Source organism: Erythrolamprus reginae, chromosome Z, assembly GCF_031021105.1.
Source record: "Erythrolamprus reginae isolate rEryReg1 chromosome Z, rEryReg1.hap1, whole genome shotgun sequence".
NCBI lineage: Eukaryota > Metazoa > Chordata > Lepidosauria > Squamata > Dipsadidae > Erythrolamprus > Erythrolamprus reginae.
The window spans coordinates 60,499,004-60,518,184 of record NC_091963.1 but is presented as its reverse complement, the minus strand read 5'-3'; the positions used below and the strand labels follow the sequence as shown (position 1 = coordinate 60,518,184).

The following is a 19,181-nucleotide window of genomic DNA, read 5'->3' as shown; positions in this document are numbered from 1 at the left end:
ATGCCCCTGAACTTTTCAGGACTTTCCAAAGTCCATTAATTATTGACATTCGTGCCTTTATTGTAAGGTGACCAGATATTAAAATTGGTAAAACAGGACACCATTGACCTGGGGGGAGGGGGTTCTCTGATATTTCTAATATATCTGGTCTGTGTCAAGTTCACAATAGTATAGTTGATATTTATTAGTATTTATTAATATCATAAATTTCAATGAATTTCAATAAATTAACAGACCAGTAAATGAATGAATGGAAGGACCAATGAATCAATAAGTCAATAAATCAGTCAGTATAGAATAGAATTAGAATAGAATAGAATAGAATTTTATTGGCCAAGTGTGATTGGACACACAAGAAATTTGTCTTGGTGCATATGCTCTCAGTGTACATAAAATAAAAAGATACGTTTGTCAAGAATCATGCGGTTCAACACTTAATGATTGTCATAGAGGTCAAATAAGCAATGAAGAAACAATCAATATTAATAAAAATCTTAGGATATAAGCAACAAGTTACAGTCATACAGTCCTAAGTGGGAGGAAACGGATGATAGGAATGATGAGAAAAACTAGTGGAATAGAAGTGCAGATTTACTAGAAAATCTGACAGTGTTGAGGGAATTATTTGTTTAGTAGAGTGATGGCGTTCGGGAAAAAACTGTTCTTGTGTCTAGTTGTCTTGGTGTGCAGTGCTCTGTAGCGACGTTTTGAGGGTAGAAGTTGAAACAGTTTATATTCAGGATGCAAGGGGTCAGTAAATATTTTCCCCGCCCTCTTTTTGACTTGTGCAGTATACAGGTCCTCAATGGAAGGAAGGTTGGCAGCAATTGTTTTTTCTGCAGTTTTGATTATCCCCTGAAGTCTGTGTCGGTCCTGTTGGGTTGCAGCACCAAACCAGACAGTTATAGAGGTGCAGATGACAGACTCAATGATTCCTCTGTAAAACTGTATCAGCAGCTCTTTGGGCAGTTTGAGCTTTCTGAGCTGGCACAGAAAGAACATTCTTTGTTGTGCTTTTTTGATGATGTTTTTGATGTTAGGTGACCATTTTAGGTCTTGAGATATGATAGAACCTAGAAATTTGAAGGTCTCTACTGTTGATACTGTGTTGTCTAGTATTGTGAGAGGTGGAAGGGTGGAAGGGTTTCTCTTAAAGTCTACCATCATTTCTGCGATTTTGAGTGTGTTCAGTTCTAGATTACTCTGGTCACACCACAAGGATAGTTGTTCAACTTCCTGTCTGTATGCGGATTCATCATTGTCTCGAATGAGTCCAATCACTGTTGTATCATCTGCAAACTTCAGTAGTTTAACAGATGGATCGTTTGAGATGCAGTCATTACTGTATAGACAGAAGAGAAGTGGTGAGAAGACACAGCCTTGGGGGGCACCTGTGCTATTTGTACATGTATCTGATGTGATTTTTCCTAGCTTCACCTGCTGCTTTCTGTATGTTAGGAAGCTTGTGATCTACTTACAAGTGTGTTCATGTACCGCTAGTTGATTGAGTTTGGTTAAGAGAATGTCCGGTATGATGGTATTGAGTGCTGAACTGAAGTCTACAAAGAAGACCCTAGCGGAGGTCATTGGAAATTCAAGATGTTGAAGGATGTAGTGTAGAGCCATATTAACAGCGTCATCTGTTGATCTATTTGCTTGGTATGCAAATTGCAGGGGGTCTAACATGGTTTTCAAGTGGAACATCACTAGCATTTCAAAGGTTTTCATAACTACAGGTGTTAGAGTAACTGGTTTGTAATCATTCAGTTCTTTGATGGAGGGCTTCTTCGGTACTGGGATGATAGTCGAGCGTTTGAAGCAGGAAGGAACATAGCACAATTCTAGTGATTTGTTGAAGATTTGGGTGAAGTTGGGGGCCAATTGGTCAGCACAGACTTTTAAGCAAGAAGGAGTTATATTGTCTGGGCTTGGTGCTTTACCAGGCTTCTGTCTGTGAAATAGATCTTTCACTTCCTTTTCTGTGATCACTAGGGGTTGTAAACCCAATGGGATGGGTTCAGTTGTAGAAGATTTAGCTGTTGTTGGTGTGTCTGGGATGGAGGTTGTTGAGATAAGTGGTTGTGGTTTCTTTTCAAACCTGCAGTAGAACACATTCAGGTCATCTGCCAATTGCTGATCTCCTTCAGCTTGGGAAGATGGTTTGCTGTAACTGGTGATGTTTTTGAGAGTTTTCCACATGTTTGCTTGTTCATTTGTTGAGAATTGATTCTTTAGCTTTTCAGAGTAGTTCCTTTTTGCTGCTCTGATCTCCCTTGTTAATATATTTCTGGCTTGATTGTACAACATTCTATCACCTTTTCTGTATATATAGTCAATATATGTTAGTGTAATTATTAGTATCACAATTAATTGCAGGTAAAATATATCTAATTAAGGGTTTAATATTTTAAATTTAATTATCTAGTTTGGAAGTCCAATATGCAATTTTAAAGTCCAATAGGAAAAAAATAACAATGTGAATTGAGAGAAAACATAAATAATCTAAGAGGAAAAAGATGATGTTTCAATTTGATTGTTCGATAGTCAGTGGACTATCAAAAATAGTCAGAAAAATATAGTCCTATGTTGATTTTACTCTTACCAAGATGTTACTGGAGTTTAGTCTTAAATCCTGAGGTGAGAGTCCAAAAAAGTCCAAAGAAAGAGTCCAGAAAAAGAAAAAAAAAAGAAAAAGAAAAAGAAGAAATTAATATATAGTCTTCTATTGCACTAGTAAATATCCTCCAATCTTCCGGTTTTTAATTGTGTCTCCAACTCCTTTTGAAATCTTCCTCGCTGCTGAAGGAAGAAGGTGATGTGAGGGGAATCAAAAAAATCGAAAACTTTAAGGCTTAAAAAAAAGAGGGACTCTGAGGCAGTGAGGAGGAGCACGTACCTCCCACACACCCAGCGGGAAACTGCCTCCCATACACTGCGCCAGAGAGAGGAACCCAGGTGGCGAGAGGGGAAACCTCTCACTCCTTTGACCAAAAGGCTGCTGCTACTGCTACCTGCTTCCTCTTCCTTCCCATGCTGAAGGTTTCCCCTCTCCTCTTGCTTGCTCACTTTGTAGCTGATGCCTTTCCTTCACTGTGGTGACTCCTTGGTTTGGCTGAAGCTGAGTTGATCCAGCCAGGGCAAAGCACCCGTTTTTGCCTTTCCATGCCCAGATGTTTTGTGAGGCAACCTCCGCTGGGTGTATGGGAGGCAGCGTGAGAGAGTCAACACAGTGAAGTGTTTTATTCCCTTTCCAAGCACCCAGAGAAAGGAAAACTCTCCGTTCACTCTGGGCTGGCCAGAGCGAAGGGAGCGTTTCTTTTCTCTGGGCACTGGCAGAGATTTATTCCCTCTCCAAGTGTCCAGAGAAAGGAAAATGCTTTGTTCGCCCTGGACTGCCAAAGCCTCTTTTAAGCATGACTGAAAGGCTCCTCTGGCAGCCCAGAAAAGCCCAACATGGTCGGGATTAAAGGGGGAATGGCAGGAAACTGGCCCGGCCTTCGTGCCGCTCTCAAATTTCCTGGGAAATTTTTCCGGGCTCGGGTTCCTAAGTCAAAAATGGTTGTTTTCTTTAATTATTTTTATTTTCAAATTTTATGTTACAAACAACAATAAAACATGACAAAGTATAAAACAATAATTACACAGTTATATAATAAATCATTTTTGATTCACAGGTCATTGGATTCATAAGAAATTATATAGTTTCATAGGCCCTTATGAAGAATTCCCTTCATCAAAAATAAATATTCAAACATACAAAATATAATATATATTTGAACTGTAGTCCTACCCTTTAAAGTAAACATATTATTTTTTTCTTCCTTCATCATCTACTCTTTAGGTTATTTGGAGTATCCCCAAGGAATCTTTTAACCTTTCTTGTAAATACCATTCTGTCAGAATGAATGGACGTATCACTACGTCCAACTCTGTCTGTATATAGTATATACTCAGAAAACACCTCCATTTTCAAAAACATGGGGCTGTGAACAATGTTCCCTCTAAGTTGTGCCATCAGGAACCCGCCGTGCATTATTGCTGTAAACAAAATTAACAATTGCTGTAAACAAAATTAACCATACTAGTAAATCCATATCTGCTTACTTTTAACCTTGTTAAAAGGTTATTCCAACTCACATCGTAATGCCCAAGGTAAAGCAACTGGCACCTGTGACATTGGGAAGATAGAGTAATCCCATTTAAACGTATTATGTTATCTTATCGAGCAAAAAGATGAGTCTTTGCATAATGTGTCCAAAATAGGCTAATTTGAACCTGACCATTGAAGCCTTGGGAACCCATGGTTGGTTTGCTCAATAATCCATTGATCTACTTTCTTGGTTATCATAGTAGTTTCAGGAGTCTTCTCCAACTCCAAATTTCAAATAAAAGATAGCCAATGGACAGGAATGATCCCTGAAGACTTTTTCCCTAGATTGTAGCTTTTTCTTTAATATAAAGAAAAATATAAATATTTTTATTATTATTCAAAAGACAGACATCACAAACATAACTGGGTGAGATCATCCAAGGGCATGGGGTGAGGTATCATCAGTACGCTGATGATACCCACCTTTACATCTCCACCCCTTGTCCAGTCAGCGAAGCAGTGGAAGTTATGTGCTGGTGCCTGGAGGCTGTTAGGGTCTGGATGCGTGTCAACAGACTCAAACTCAATCCTGATAAGACAGAGTGGCTGTGGGTTTTGCCTCCCAAGGACAATCCCACCTGTCTGTCCATCACCCTGGGGGGGGGATTATTGACCCCCTCAGAGAGGGTTTGCAACTTGCGCATCCTCCTCAATCCACAGCTAACATTAGAAAACCATCTTTCAGCTGTGGCGAGGGGGATGTTTGCCAGGTTCGCCTGGTGCACCAGTTGCGGCCCTATTTGGACCGGGAGTCACTGCTCACAGTCACTCATACCCTCATCACCTCGAGGTTCAACTACTGTAATGCTCTCTACATGGGGCCACCTTTCAAGAGTGTTCGGAAACTTCAGATCATGCAAAATGCAGCTGCGAGAGCAATCATGGGCTTCCCTAGGTATGCCCATCTTACACCAACACTCCACAGTCTGCATTGGTTGCCAATCAATTTCTGGTCACAATTCAAAGTGTTGGTCATGACCTATAAAGCCCTTCATGGCATCGGGCCAGAATATCTCCGAGACCGCTTTCTGCCGCACGAATCCCAGTGACCGGTTAGGTCCCACAGAGTTGGCCTACTCCGGGTCCCGTCAAATAAACAATGTCATCTGGCAGGACCCAGGGGAAGAGCCTTCTCTGTGGTGGCCTCGACCCTCTGGAACCAGCTCCCCCCGGAGATTAGAATTGCCCCCACCCTCCTTGTCTTTCGTAAACTTCTTAAAAACCACCTCTGCCACCAGGCATGGGGGAATTGAGACATCTCCGCCAGGCCTATACAGGTTTTGCATGGTATGCTTGTGCGTATGTTTTCTTTTTAATAAGGGGTTTTTAATGACTTTTAATTATTAGATTTGTTATATATTGTGTTATTATTGTTGTGAGCCCCCCAGTCTACGGAGAGGGGCGGCATACAAATCTAATAAATTGAATTGAATAACATATAAAGGAGCTACAATCGCTCCACTCAAAATAGAAGTCTTGATAATACAAAAAGGAAAAAACCTATTGTTGTTTAGATCAATTCAGAGAATTATGAAAAATACCTATTACATTTCTCTATTTGTAGACAAATCTAGTAATAAATTCCTATATATATACAGTGATACCTTGTCTTACAAACTTAATTGGTTCCGGGACAAGATTCTTAAGGTGAAAAGTTTGTAAGATGAAACAATGTTTCCCATAGGAATCAATGGAAAAGCGATTAATGCGTGCAAGCCCAAAATTCACCCCTTTTGCCAGCCAAAGCGCCCGTTTTTGCGTCGCTGGGATTCCCTTGAGGTTCCCCTCCATAGGAAACCCCATCTCTGGACTTCTGTGTTTTTGCAATGCTGCAGGGGAATCCCAGCATCGCAAAAACAAGTGCTTCGCTATCAACGGAAGTCCGGAGGTGGGGTTTCCCATGGAGAGAAGCTTCAGGGGAATCCCAGCAGTGCAAAAACGGGTGCTTCGCTGGCAACGGAAGTCTGGAGGCGGGTCATCCCAGCGGCGGCGGTGGGTTTGTAAGGTGAAAATAGTTTGTAAGAAGAGGCAAAAAAATCTTAAACCCCGGGTTTGTATCTTGAAAAGTTTGTATGACGAGGCGTTTGTAAGATGAGGTATATATAAAATCATTGGGAAAAAATTTAATTCAACCAAATATAAACTCTCTCCCAGATTTTTGTAAAATTCTGATTCTTCTTTAGGGGTTTCTGTTTCTTTCCATCTTTGCGCAAAAACAATCCTGGCCGCTACTAAAATATGAGTTATTAAATAGTAAATTTCTTTTTTATATTTATAGTTTGTAATACCTAGTAGAAAAAATTCTGGGGTTTTCCTAATTTCTTGTGAAGTGATTTCTCTAATCCATCTTTCTACTTTGTTCCAATAGAGTTTGGCTTTTTGGCAAGTCCACCATTGATAATAGTAAGAGCCAATTTCTTTTTTACATTTCCAACAATTTGGGGATGTATTTGGAAACATTTTTGAAAGTCTATTAGGAGGTAGATGCCATCTGTAAAACATCTTAATCTGATTCTCTTTAAAAGAAACTGATTTCGTTATTTTCCAGTTATATGTCCAAACTCTTTCCCATGTATCTAAATCTATTTCTTTTTTAAAATTTCTGCACCAACTAATCATATTGTCTTTTAAAATCAAACCAACAGTTTTAGAACTAGTCAAATATTTATATGCTTTCTCAATCAGTTTTCCTTGATTTTTAATTAGTAATTTCCCTAAAACATTATTCTCTTTTCTAAATATATACATTCTTGCATATTTTTGATATCTAGATTGAATCTGGGCATATTGCCACCAATCTATTGTTACTCCAGCTTCCTGTAATTCTTGTCTAGTTTTCAATTTCATTTGTTCATCTAATAATTCCTTATATTTCCATAACTTACCTTCTTGTAATAAATTGGGGTGGCATATTGCTTCGATTGGAGAAATCTATTCTGGAATTGTTAAAAAGTGGTCTTTTTTTATGTCAATCCATACTTCCAGTAATAACTTTCTAACTATATGTCTCTTAAAATATGAATGAGTCTTATACTTATCATACCATACAAAGGCATGCCAACCTAATATTAAATCACGTCCCTCCAGATTCAATAATCTTCTATTTTCCAAGGTTAGCCATTCCTTAATCCATGATAAGGCCATGGCTTGGAAATATAATTTCCAGTTTGGTAGGGCAAGCCCACCTCTCTCTTTTACATCTTCTAATACACTTAGTTTTATTCTCGCTTTTTTCCCTTGCCATATAAATTTTTAAATAATCTTTGTTAATTCTTTTAAAAAAATTTCCCCGGGTTAATTGGCATTACCTGGAATAAAAATAATACTTTGGTCAGGATGTTCATCTTAATTGTCGAAATTCTTCCAAGTAGAGATAATTGTAAATTATTCCACAACCCTGTCTAACCTCTCTTTGTATCTCTAACCTTTCTGTTTGATCATTGTTTAGTATAATTTTGATTCAAATATATAGCATCTATTAAGTTTATAAATGTAGTGCCAAATTTCATTTTATTTAATTGTAATTTCATATAAGTCCAATCGATGTTATCAAAACCTTTATTTGCATCCAGAAATACCAATGCTATTTGTTTTTCTGGATGATGTTCATAAAATTCCAATGTATTAATAATTGTCCTCAAATTGTTTTTTATTTATCTGCCCGGCAAAAATCCATTCTGATCTTAATTGAATTATTTCATTTAAACAATTTTTCAATTTAAATGCATAAATAGAAACAAATATTTTATAATCTACATTTAATAAAGATATTGGTCTATAATTTTGTATTTTATTCTTCTCTGTTCCTGGCTTATGTATTAACGTTATTAGGGCTTCTGACCATGTACTAGGGATTTTACCATCTATGATAATCTTATTAAAGATCTCTAACATATTCAAAGTAAGTACATTACTATCTAATTTATAGAATTCAGCAGGAATAGCATCTGGGCCTGTAGCTTTATTGTTTTTTTTATTCTTCAAAGTTTGTTTTAATTCTACCATAGTAAATGGAGCATTAAGCCTTTTTTCTTGTTCATATGATAGTGGTGGTAAGTCTATGGAATTTAAGAATTCAGAAATCTTTTCTTCTTTTATTTCTTCTTTTTGATATAATTTTTTATAAAATTCCATCGCTATTTCTTTTTTTCATCTGTTCTATGTCTTAGTGCTCCTTTACTATCTTCCAAATTTCTTTATCATTTTAGATTCTCTATGTTTCCTCAATTTAAAAGCTAACTATCGTCCAGATTTATTTGCATGTTCAAAATATTCCTGTTTTGCTCTTTTAATTTTTTCAGCTATTTGTTCTTGTTCAATCAAATTTATTTTATGTTTTAACAAATCCCATTTCCCTTTTTACCTTATTATCGTGTGGGTCACTTAGTAATACTGTTTCTAAATCTTTTAATTATTTCTCTAATTGTTGATGTTGTTTCTTTTTTTCTTTTTCTTTTTGCGGTATAAGAAATCATTAAACCCCGGATATAGGCCTTAGCTGTATCCAATACATTTTGGGGGTTGTTTCAGAATTTTTATTAATTCTGAAAAAAAATTCTAATTCTCTTTCCATTCATTCTGCATATTGAGGATCTTGTAAAATATTTCTGTTCATTTGCCATTTAATTTGTTTCTTATTTCACTGCCCACCAAGGCTGGGGGCCAGTTCAGGGGAAGTAGGAGGGGCCCTATGTTTCTTAGGGGCCATCCTGATACTTGTGAGTAGAAAACCCCCCAAATGGCTGAACACAAACCTGAAATACAACTCCCAAAACCTTGGAGGGCCTAACACAGGTCCCAAATATGCCCAATTCCAATTAGGCCGAAGAAGGCCTAGCAGTAAACCCGGGAGGAGTGGGGTGGGTGGGGGTTGTCCAAGGTAGAGGCCTTGTGGACCTCCACCTAAACCTTAAAGGAAGGCCTAAACCAGGCCGCACTTAACAAACAGGCCAATCCGACCTAAAACCACAGCCTACTGGGGAGGGAAAGGCCCACAAGCCCCAGATTGAACAAAGGCCACAAACCACTCTTTGCCAGTGCACTAGGCTGTGCCACGTGGCTCCACTTCAGCAAACACCAGCGGGTGTTCGCTCATCAGCTGCCGGGGCGAAAAGGAGGGCCCGAAGCAGGCGCAGCCCCTTTTAAAGGGCTGGCCTGGCCCACCCCCCGGCAGCATCATAGGCCATCGCCCTCACCAGGCCTAACTGGGATCTCATGAGATCTTGCGAGATCTCAGACAAAATGGCGGCTATGCCTGGAGCCATGTTCCCCTGGCCCTGGTGCAAATCCAGCTGGTGGGTAAGTCCGCCGGCAGGGCATTATAACAGAAATTTTAAGAAACTTAACAGCCACTTGTCTGGAATGATATTGTATCTCCTGCTTAAGTGGGGTTGGACTTGTTTATCTCCATGTTCCCTACCAATTCTGTCATTCTGTTAACTCTTCTGCATGCTTTATAATTTAATTCATGAACACATGTACTTTTATGACAGTATGCTACCAATATTGGGTTGCAGCATAGATGGTCCATTACAACAACCCAGTAGGAAAAATGGAGATGTGCACGCATCTCCAATGTGTGCATGTGCGTGCCTGCATGAGATTCAGCTTCTGCAGTTGCACAGAAAGCAAAATCTCATGCGAGGATGCTCGCAGGTGCAAGATTTCACCATTTTCACTTTTTTTTGCTTCCACATATACACGGAAGCAAAGAAATACTTGAAAATCGGTGAATTCTCACATGCGTGAGCATGCTTTTGCAAGATTTCACTTCCTGCACATGCGCTGAAGCCAAATCTAGCACTGCCACATGCACACTGGATGCATGCATGCTCGCACAGTGGCAGCGGCAGCAATGAGGAGCCATTCACTGTATGCCACCAAGAATTACCACAAAACTTGAAGAACATTTGGGTTTTGTCAAAATGGCAGACAAGGAGTTTGTCTTCCAACTACTAAAAGAAAAAGGGAGGTTTGTGATACTAGGGTTTATTGAGACACAATTAAAGGAGACAAATTTGGTCATAGTCCTTCAAAACATGCCTTTCAATGATCTAAGCTAGGGCAATTTAGCATCATTCCCACTGCATTTATTTCTTTGTTTGTTTGTTTATATTTATCACAACATGCCAAAAAACTGTATGCAATATAAATCTCTAAGATCCAATTAATATAACTAACTATTCTAAAAACCTCTGGAACATTAAAAAATCATTCATTCACATTCGAACAACAAGCATACATCACACCCGTCGACCAGAGTGATAAAGCATAGATGGGTTTTCAGGTTCACACAGAAGGTGAGGAAGATGCGGGCAGTACAAATCTCTGGGGGGAGCTGATTCCAGAGGGCCGGAGCCCCATAGAAAAGGCTCTTCCTTAGGCTCCACCAAGTGACATTGTCTGGTTGATGGGACCTGGAGGAGGCCGACTCTGTGGGACCTAACCAGTCACTGGGAATCCCACAAGTAATCTGGTCTGACGCCATGTGGGACTTTATAGGTCATAACCAATACTGAATCACGTCCAGTAACTCGTTGGCAGCCAATGCAGTCTTCAGAGTGCTGGAGAAACATGGGCATGCTTTGGGAGATCCATGAGTGCTCGCGCAGCTGCATTCTACATGTTTGCAGTTTCTGAACGCTCTTCAAAGGTAGCTACATGTAGAGAGCATTGCAGTAGTCAACCCTCAAGGTGATAAGGGTATGAGTGTCTGTGAATAGAGACTCCCTGTCCAAATAGGGGCGCAACTGGTACACCAGGTGAACCTGGGCAAACGCTCACCTTGCCACAGCCAAAAGATGATGTTCCAAAGTCAGTTGTGGATCACGGAGGACACCCAAGTTGCAGACCCCCTCCGAGGGAGTCAAAAGTTCACCACCCCAGAGTGATGGACAGATGGAAGTGTCCTTGAGGGGATGAACCCATGGCCAGTCTGTCTTGTTGCGGTTGAGTCTAAGCCTGCTAACACCCATCCAGATCCTAATAGCCTCCAGACACCGGAACATTACTTCCACTGCTCCACTGAGTGGACCTGGGGTAGAAATGTATAGTTGAGTATCATCAGCATACTGATAGTAACTCACTCCGTGCTCTCGGATGATCTCACCTAACGGTTTCATGTAGATATTAAACAGGAGGGGGAAGAGGACTGACCCCTGAGGAACCCCACAAGGAGCCGACCTCTGACCACCTGCTAACACCGACTGCGATGAACTAGAGAGGTAGGAGGTGAACTACTGTAAATTGGTGCCTTCAACCCCCAGCCCCTCTAGCTGGCACAGAAGGATACCATAGTCGATGGTATTGAAAGCCACTGAGAGGTCACGAAGCACCAGGATAGAGGATGAACCCATATCCTGGGCCAACCAGAGATAATCTGTAGCACAACCAGAGCAGTTTTCATGCTGTAGCCGGACCTGAATCCTGATTGTTGAGGGCCTAGATAATCGGTTTCATCCAAGAACCATTGGAGCTGGAGCGACACCATCTTCTCAACAACCTTTCCAATGAAAGGAAGATTGGAGACAGGACAATAGGCCCTCTATCTAGGCCCCCAACAATAGTTGTTAGATATAGCTGGATACAGGGAAGGCTTCTTGAGGAGAAGGCGCACAATTGCCTCCTTGTAGAGAGCCAGAAACAACCGTTCCCTCAACAAAGCAATGACAATCTCCTAGACCCAGCCATGTTTCAACTCCCTGCTGGCTGAGACCAGCCAAGAGGGGCAGGGGCTCAAAAAAGAGGTGGCAGAGCTCACAGCTCCCATGGCCTTGTCCATTTCATCGGGCGTTACCAGGTCAAACTTCTCCCACACAACAGGATTAAGAGGGCCCTGTCACCGTGATTGACTCATTATCAGCCAACACTGCACTCTAGTTGGAGTCAAATCTACCCGGATCTGAGTGATTTTATCTGCAAATATACATGAATGTTGAGCGCCACTTTGTAAGTCTCCATATGAGCTTTTACAAGTATTTGGTCAGATTCAGATTTACTTTTCCTCCAATGCTTATCTAGACAAAGCAATTATTGTTTCCTTTTAGATTCTTAGGCTGATAAGGTAAAATGAACTTTATTACTTTACATATTATTTAAAAGATTTAAATACACACTACAGTACATTCCTATTGAAAGATAACACTAGCTGCATAGTGCATACTATATGTAATTGCTTCTTTTAAAAAATATCTGTGTTTGTGACCTTTAAAAATATAAAAGTGTCAAAAAAATCCGTAAACCATCATTATCTCTTCAGTCTGCTTCTCTGTCATTGACCCATTGTTAGCTCTAAATGGGGCATGCTTGCACAATACATCATCTTTTTATGCACTGGCCATGTTATATCATGAATTATATTATTTCATATAAAGCTATCAAAGATTAATTGCAGTAGTACAGGAGGATAGATTGGTACAGTGGATTGGCACAGGAGATTTTGCTGCTGTGCAATCTCAAAATGCAGGCATTTATTCAACCTTGCTTATTTGTCACTGCTTTATATCTCAACAGGTGTGTGCCCAATCACTGTGAGCATGATGGGAAGTGTACCCAGACATGGGATAGCTTCAGTTGCACCTGTGATGGAACTGGATATAGTGGAGCCACATGCCATAACTGTAAGTGGGACTTGAGCCTTCATACTGCTTCCTATAATAATCTTTGATAATATTGATTATGAACAATAAGGAAACAGTGGCATATGCTAAAAGGGCAAAATAAAATCTTTCATATAGGTTAAATCTTTATCTACTTCCTTCTTGATATTTTATAGAAATGCATCTTGTCAGCATTCTGTTTAAAATTATAACATTATTTCAATATTCAAGTTTGTGTCTTGTATAGTTTTTAACTTGTATCAATATTTGTTCTTGGCTGTCTTGCACATAATTAGCTAATGCATGCTTTTATGCATGCCATCATTCCTGAGACTTATTGTCCATTTGAGACTGATGTCATGGGATATGACCTGGTTGATGTTGACCTGGTTGATGATGAATACAGTATAGGATTCTTTTTCTGGTTTTTTTACTATAGAAAATGGTTACACCCAGAGACTTGTATGGCATGGATTATCCTTCTGGTAGAATACACTACTGATGGTGTAGCTCTCAATCTCATCAGGCATCACAATCTCTCTACCATGACAAGTGGTATCCAGAGAGAAGTTATTTTTATTATTAAATTTATATTGGTGCCTAATTCCCAGAGACTTTGGACAGTTGCTGACATGGTTAGGCATTACCACAGGTTCACCTCTATCAGGCTTCTTAGCCAGACACATATTCAAAGGCTGATATAAAAAAACTGAGAATACTCCTCTCCCAAGGACAACTATTTATGCTGACAGCACCCACAAATAGATTGAATCACTGTTTATGTAAATTTACGATTTTGCACTTATCAAAATCAAAGGAAAAACACATAATATTGATACCAAGATACAGATACAAGAGTAAAAATCCAAAATTGTAAAAGTGGCAATTTATAAACTTTTCCCATAAATACAAACCTAAATTTAATTTTATTTGAATTAGATTTAAATAATTATTTAAATTAGTTGATTTAAGCATACTACAAATTATTTGGAAATTAGATACCAGTTTTAAAATGTTTATCAATTAGAATTGAACTTATCTGAAATTAAACGTTTTACCCAAGGGAAAAATTGTCAGATGCAGTACTTCTGGATAACATAATACACTGTCTTCTGCAAGTACAATAAATACAATAAAAATGGAATTGGTACTTCTTGAATTGTATAATGCTGAAACAGGAATTTAAAAGCTATTGGCAACTTCTGGTTTGACATCACACCAGAGCAAGCTGTTGACAGAAACTCTATTTGGTTCACCTGGCTTTTTGCATGATCATGATCACCTTAGGTCAGGTCTTTTTGAGATACGAGGATCAGTGGAGGGGGAGAGCTTTGGAGCATCGGAGGGAGAAGGGCTATTCCTATAGGAGGCAAGAAGCGCTCTCTGATCAAGTGCAAAAGAGATCAGCTTGCTGAAGCCCAAACAGAAGACGTGACAGCCAGCCCCAGCTAAGGGAAGCAAAGAACAACTGCAGTAAGTATATCGGATTAAGGAAAAAGGGAACAATACGAAAGACTTAGGCACAAAAGCGAAAATCAGTGCTTTGGGTTGAAGCAGAAAATGTAAATTGACAAAGAAAGGAACAAAGAAAGTGAGTTGGATGGATGGAGAAAATGTGCAATAAGAATGGAAGAGACCGATTGTAGAATCTTTGATTTTAGTGATTAAAGCATTGGAAGAGTTTGCGAGGAGGAAGAAGGATTGTTGGAACAGTTTATTGGAAACCGGGTGACAAAAGAGCCTTAGAAGAACGAGTGACTGCTAGACAGAGCCAAATTGTGCAGTGACTGGGTGTAATTGAGGAATGACATCTTAGAAGCCCAAAATCATTCAGTGACAGCAGAAGTGCTCAAGAAGGGGAAAGGAAAATGGAACCAAAGAACTTAAAGAAAAGAAGAGTGAGCTATTAAGGGCATTCTCCCCTACTTGTTTTGTTCTCTTTTTTGTCCTAAAGAACAATTTGTTTTATTTTATTTCTGTTTTCTTTGAGACTGTGCTAAGAAGTGTATGATGTAATAGTTTCTAAGCTATTTCTCTAGCCTCTGAATTCTCTTGTCCCATGGCTTCTTCCACTGAGATTCCTTTTTTTCTTTTCTGTTTTTCTTTTCTGTTTTTCTCTCCTGACTTTTCCTATTGAATTGCTATTCTCCTCTTGAATTTATTACACTTCAAGTAAACTAAAAGGGTCATAAGTTCTCTGTATTTTTGTTGGTGAAAATATCATGACATATCTAGATTTGTAGCATATTCATATAGAAGTATTGATAAGTAACTATCACATTATAGCAATAGAACAATAGATTAATGATAATAAGTGATTACAATCCCACATACAGTGGTACCTCTAACTACAAACGCCTCTACCTACTTATGAACTTTTCTAGATAAAAACCGAGTGTTCGAGGGTTTTTTGCCTCTTCTCAAGAACCATTTTCCACTTACAAACCCGAGCTTCCGAAACTAACCAGAAAAGGCAGGGAGAAGCCTCTGTGGGACCACTCTGGGAATCTCCTGATAGGAAACAGGGCCAGAAAAGGCGGGGAGAAGCCTCTGTGGGACCTCTCTAGGTATCTCCTGGGAGGAAACAGGGTCGGAAAAGGTAGGGAGAAGTCTCTGTGGGGCCTCTCTAGGAATCTCTTGGGAGGAAACAGGGCCTCCATTCTCCCCGTGTTTTCCCCAATTGTTATTTGCTTTTACATTGATTCCTATGAGAAAAATTGCTTCTTATTACAAACTTTTCTACTTAAGAACCTGGTCACAGAACGAATTAAGTTTGTAAGTAGAGGTACCACTGTATTTATATACTTTTGTATTGTAACTAATGAATTAACTTTTATTTTCTGCTTTTCTTAATTGATTGCTAAACTTAAAGGTGGCAACTAGATAATTTATATATGATAGTTAAATTATATTATTGGAATTAATATATAATAATGATTAACTATCTATTATTTATTAATGAATTATTTAAACTTAGATAAACAGATTGGAGTGAACAATGATATTGTAGACACCAAGAAATACTGGAATTATATGCTTAAGTGGGATAGCCTATGTCATTGAAAACAATAACCCAGAACAAAGGAAGCAGAAAAAAACAGTGTTATTATCTACCCCATGAGGCAAAGGTCGCTCGAAAGACAATAAGGCTGCTTCATTGACTCCACAAGGTCTACAGGTGCCGATGAATACACTAAAGGAAACACTACTGAAAACACAAGATAATATCACAAAAAAACTGGAGGGGGTGAAAAATGAAATGAGCAACATAAAGAACAACATGAGGAAGATAAAAGAGAGGGTAGCGGCTATACAAGCAGCACTGTCTAGAAATGAGCAGGAAATAAAAGAAGTCAAGAAGAGAACCAAAATAACAGAAAAAAGAATAGACAAAACAGATGACAGACTGGAAACCATAAATAAAAACCTGTAAGAAGCTATTCTTCACCTGGAACTGGAACGATTGGCATTCTACTTGAGGTTACACAATATAGAAGAAACCAGAGATGAGAACCTTCTGGATCTAATAGCACAGATTTTGGGTCTAGTATTAGATAGACCAAAAATGAAATTACAAGAGAACTGGATGAAGTCTACAGAATTAACATGAGTTTTGCGAGACATCATAGACATGTGAGGGAGATTCATGTGAGGTTTATAAGGAGATAGCTGAGAGAGGAAATTTTAAATACAATGGGAAATAATTAGAGTAATTAATGTACAAAGGCAAAGAAATTCTAATTTTAAAACAGGTCCACTGAAAAGTCAGAGAAAAAAAGGAGAAAATATAATTTCCTCTCAATGCAATTGAACTGACACAGAATTCTTTTTAGATAGCTTATCCTGGAAGAGATTTTAGTTACTTGGAAGGGGGAAAAAATCAAATTGACACACTGTAGAAAGCCCAAGAGTTCCATGAACTTTCAATGACATCTAGCAGATTGGGAAAAGTCCTGGAATACTATCAGCAAAATTACATTATCAGCAGCCTACAAGAAAAACTGTTACAAGCTATTTTACAGATGGTACCTCCCTCCTGCAAGACTTTCTAAAATGTATCCGAAAGTAAATGACAGATGTTGGAAATGCAATAAGGAGACCGTTATCTTTTTTCATATGTGGTGGACCTGCCCCCAAATCAGAAAATTATGGAACATTATTCACAATTGGCTAACAGAAATTACAAAAGAAGATATCGATTTTACTCCAGAAGGAATGCTATTAGGAATTTGGAAAAAGAAATATTGTAAACAGACACTTCATCTAGTGCTGCACATCACAACAGCAGTCAGAATATCAATAGCTCAAATGTGGAAACAATCCCAACAGAAAGCAATATCATCAAAAAAAATTACAGATGTGTAGAAATGGATGAAATGACAAGGGAGATCAAGGGAAGAAAAAATGAAGAAATGAAAAAATCATGGAAAAATTGTATGAATGGATCAAAGACAAATAGAAAAGATAAAATATAAAGTGTGAGTGTATACAAAAATAATGAATAGTATTAGTATGACAATAAAATAAGACAAAGGTAGCAATTATAAAAATGGTGAATTTTTTTATAATGATAATTTTTAAAATTATTATATGATAATTAAATTCTCTCTTTTTTCTATCTCTTTGATATATACCAAACAAATAAATACATACTAACGTGAAGATATATGATACTGAAAATACTGTAAAAAGATGTACAATTATACAATGTAATGGACACAGTGATGATTTGTGGAAATGTCCAAGATACATTTGGTTTTCTTTTTAACTTTTTTTTTGAAAATTAATAAATAAACTCAAAATTCCTGAGCTAAAAAAAAACATAGAAGGAAGCAAAGTGTGATATCCAAGGTCAGTTCACAAATGATAGTTTCTTTAAGATAAAGTTTTTGTTTGACTTGCACTTTTTTTTAGGTTGAGTGATTTCTTAGAGAAGATTTCTTTATTGAGTATATACATTAAAAATGAAACAGAAATAAATATAATGCCTGGTATAACAATCATATATATTATACTAAGACAGAAATAGAAGAAAGAAAAAAGAGGGAATAAGAAAGATACAGTAGAAAGTGGGAATTAGGGAAAAGAAAAAGGGAAAGGGGATTTGGGGGAAAAAGAAAAAGGGGGAAAGAAAAGATGTGCCGGCTATTTAGCTGGCACTTCCGTAATATATGACCTCTGATTTAAATGTGTAATTGGTGTAAATTTTCCTTAATTTTTATTAGTTCATAGTGTGGTGTTAATTAAATTTTTATAAGTATTGATAGTGCTTTTCTAATGAGCATATTTTTGTCTGTGCAATCAATATTTGGGGGGGTTGTTTGTAATGTTTGATGTAGGTCTAAAGGTTACATTGATCAATGTCTTTTGTGAATTATGTGAAAAGGTTGTTTTCATTTCATGATTGTTGTCAGTGCATGAAGTTGTCGTTGAACAGTCTTCTTTTTTTAATATTTAGATATTTTTTTTGTCCTAGCCAATGGTACCATTTCTCTCAGGCCTTGTAGAAGTTGGATTCATCCCTATTTTGCATCTCCATTATCAATTTTGAAAGTTCTGCACATTCCATAATTTTAATTAAGAGGTTTAAGATCGTTGGTCTTTTCCCTTGCTTCCAAAATTGTGCATATGAAATCCTCGCTGGGGTTAAGATATGTAAAATGTTATAGCGATCTTCCTTTTTAATCTTTTGCCTAACAATTCCAAGAAGAAATAATTCTGGTTTAATTTGAATAGTCTGGGAAGTAATCTGATCTAAGAGGTTTTTAATTTTTTGCCAGCATTTTTTTGTAGTCTCGCAGACTACAGTTTATCTATATTTTTGGTATAATATTCTAAGGAATTTAAAATAATTCTTGTGTTTGTTCTGTTGTTGCTCGAAGGGAGAAAACTGTTTTGGTCGGGGTGCATTATAAAATTGAGTATTCTTTTTAGCCTTTCAGCTATTATTGAAGTAAAAATTTTGTAATCTGAATTGAGGAGAGAAATTGGTTGATAATTTTGAATGTGTGCTCTGTCTTTGGTTTCTTTGGGAATTAAAGTTATGTATGCCTCATCCCAAGTAGTTGGTAAATAAAATTATAATAATATATAATATATATATAATGCTTATAAAATTCAGAAGGCATTGGGATTTTTTGTTTTGCTATTGCGTTACTTAGTTCTGTTGTTGTTGTTTTATCATTTAACATAGCCTGCTCTTCCTCAGTTATTTTTATTAATTCTAATTCCTTAAATAATTTTAGAATTGATTCCTCTTTTTTCTTCTTCCTTATTATAGTGGTTGTTGTGTTTTAGTATGTGGTAGAGGTAGTGGTTGTTGAGATAGTGATTGAGCTAGTTGTTGTTGAATTCAAATTGGAATGCAGAGTTGGCTGACTTGGAATGCAGAGTTGGCTGGCAATGAGTCAGTCGAGATGACAGGGGCTCGTCTT

At 37.8% G+C, this 19,181-nt stretch overlaps 1 protein-coding gene across 1 annotated transcript in view; it reads left to right on the top strand.

Moving 5' to 3' along the window:
- Nucleotides 1-19,181, top strand: part of CNTNAP2 (contactin associated protein 2) — a 653,718-nt gene that overhangs the window by 322,710 nt on the left and 311,827 nt on the right. The window contains exon 11 of the mRNA XM_070766812.1: nt 12,662-12,768. Within this exon, the coding sequence (XP_070622913.1) occupies nt 12,662-12,768 (107 nt within the window). The remainder of the gene's footprint in view (nt 1-12,661; nt 12,769-19,181) is intronic.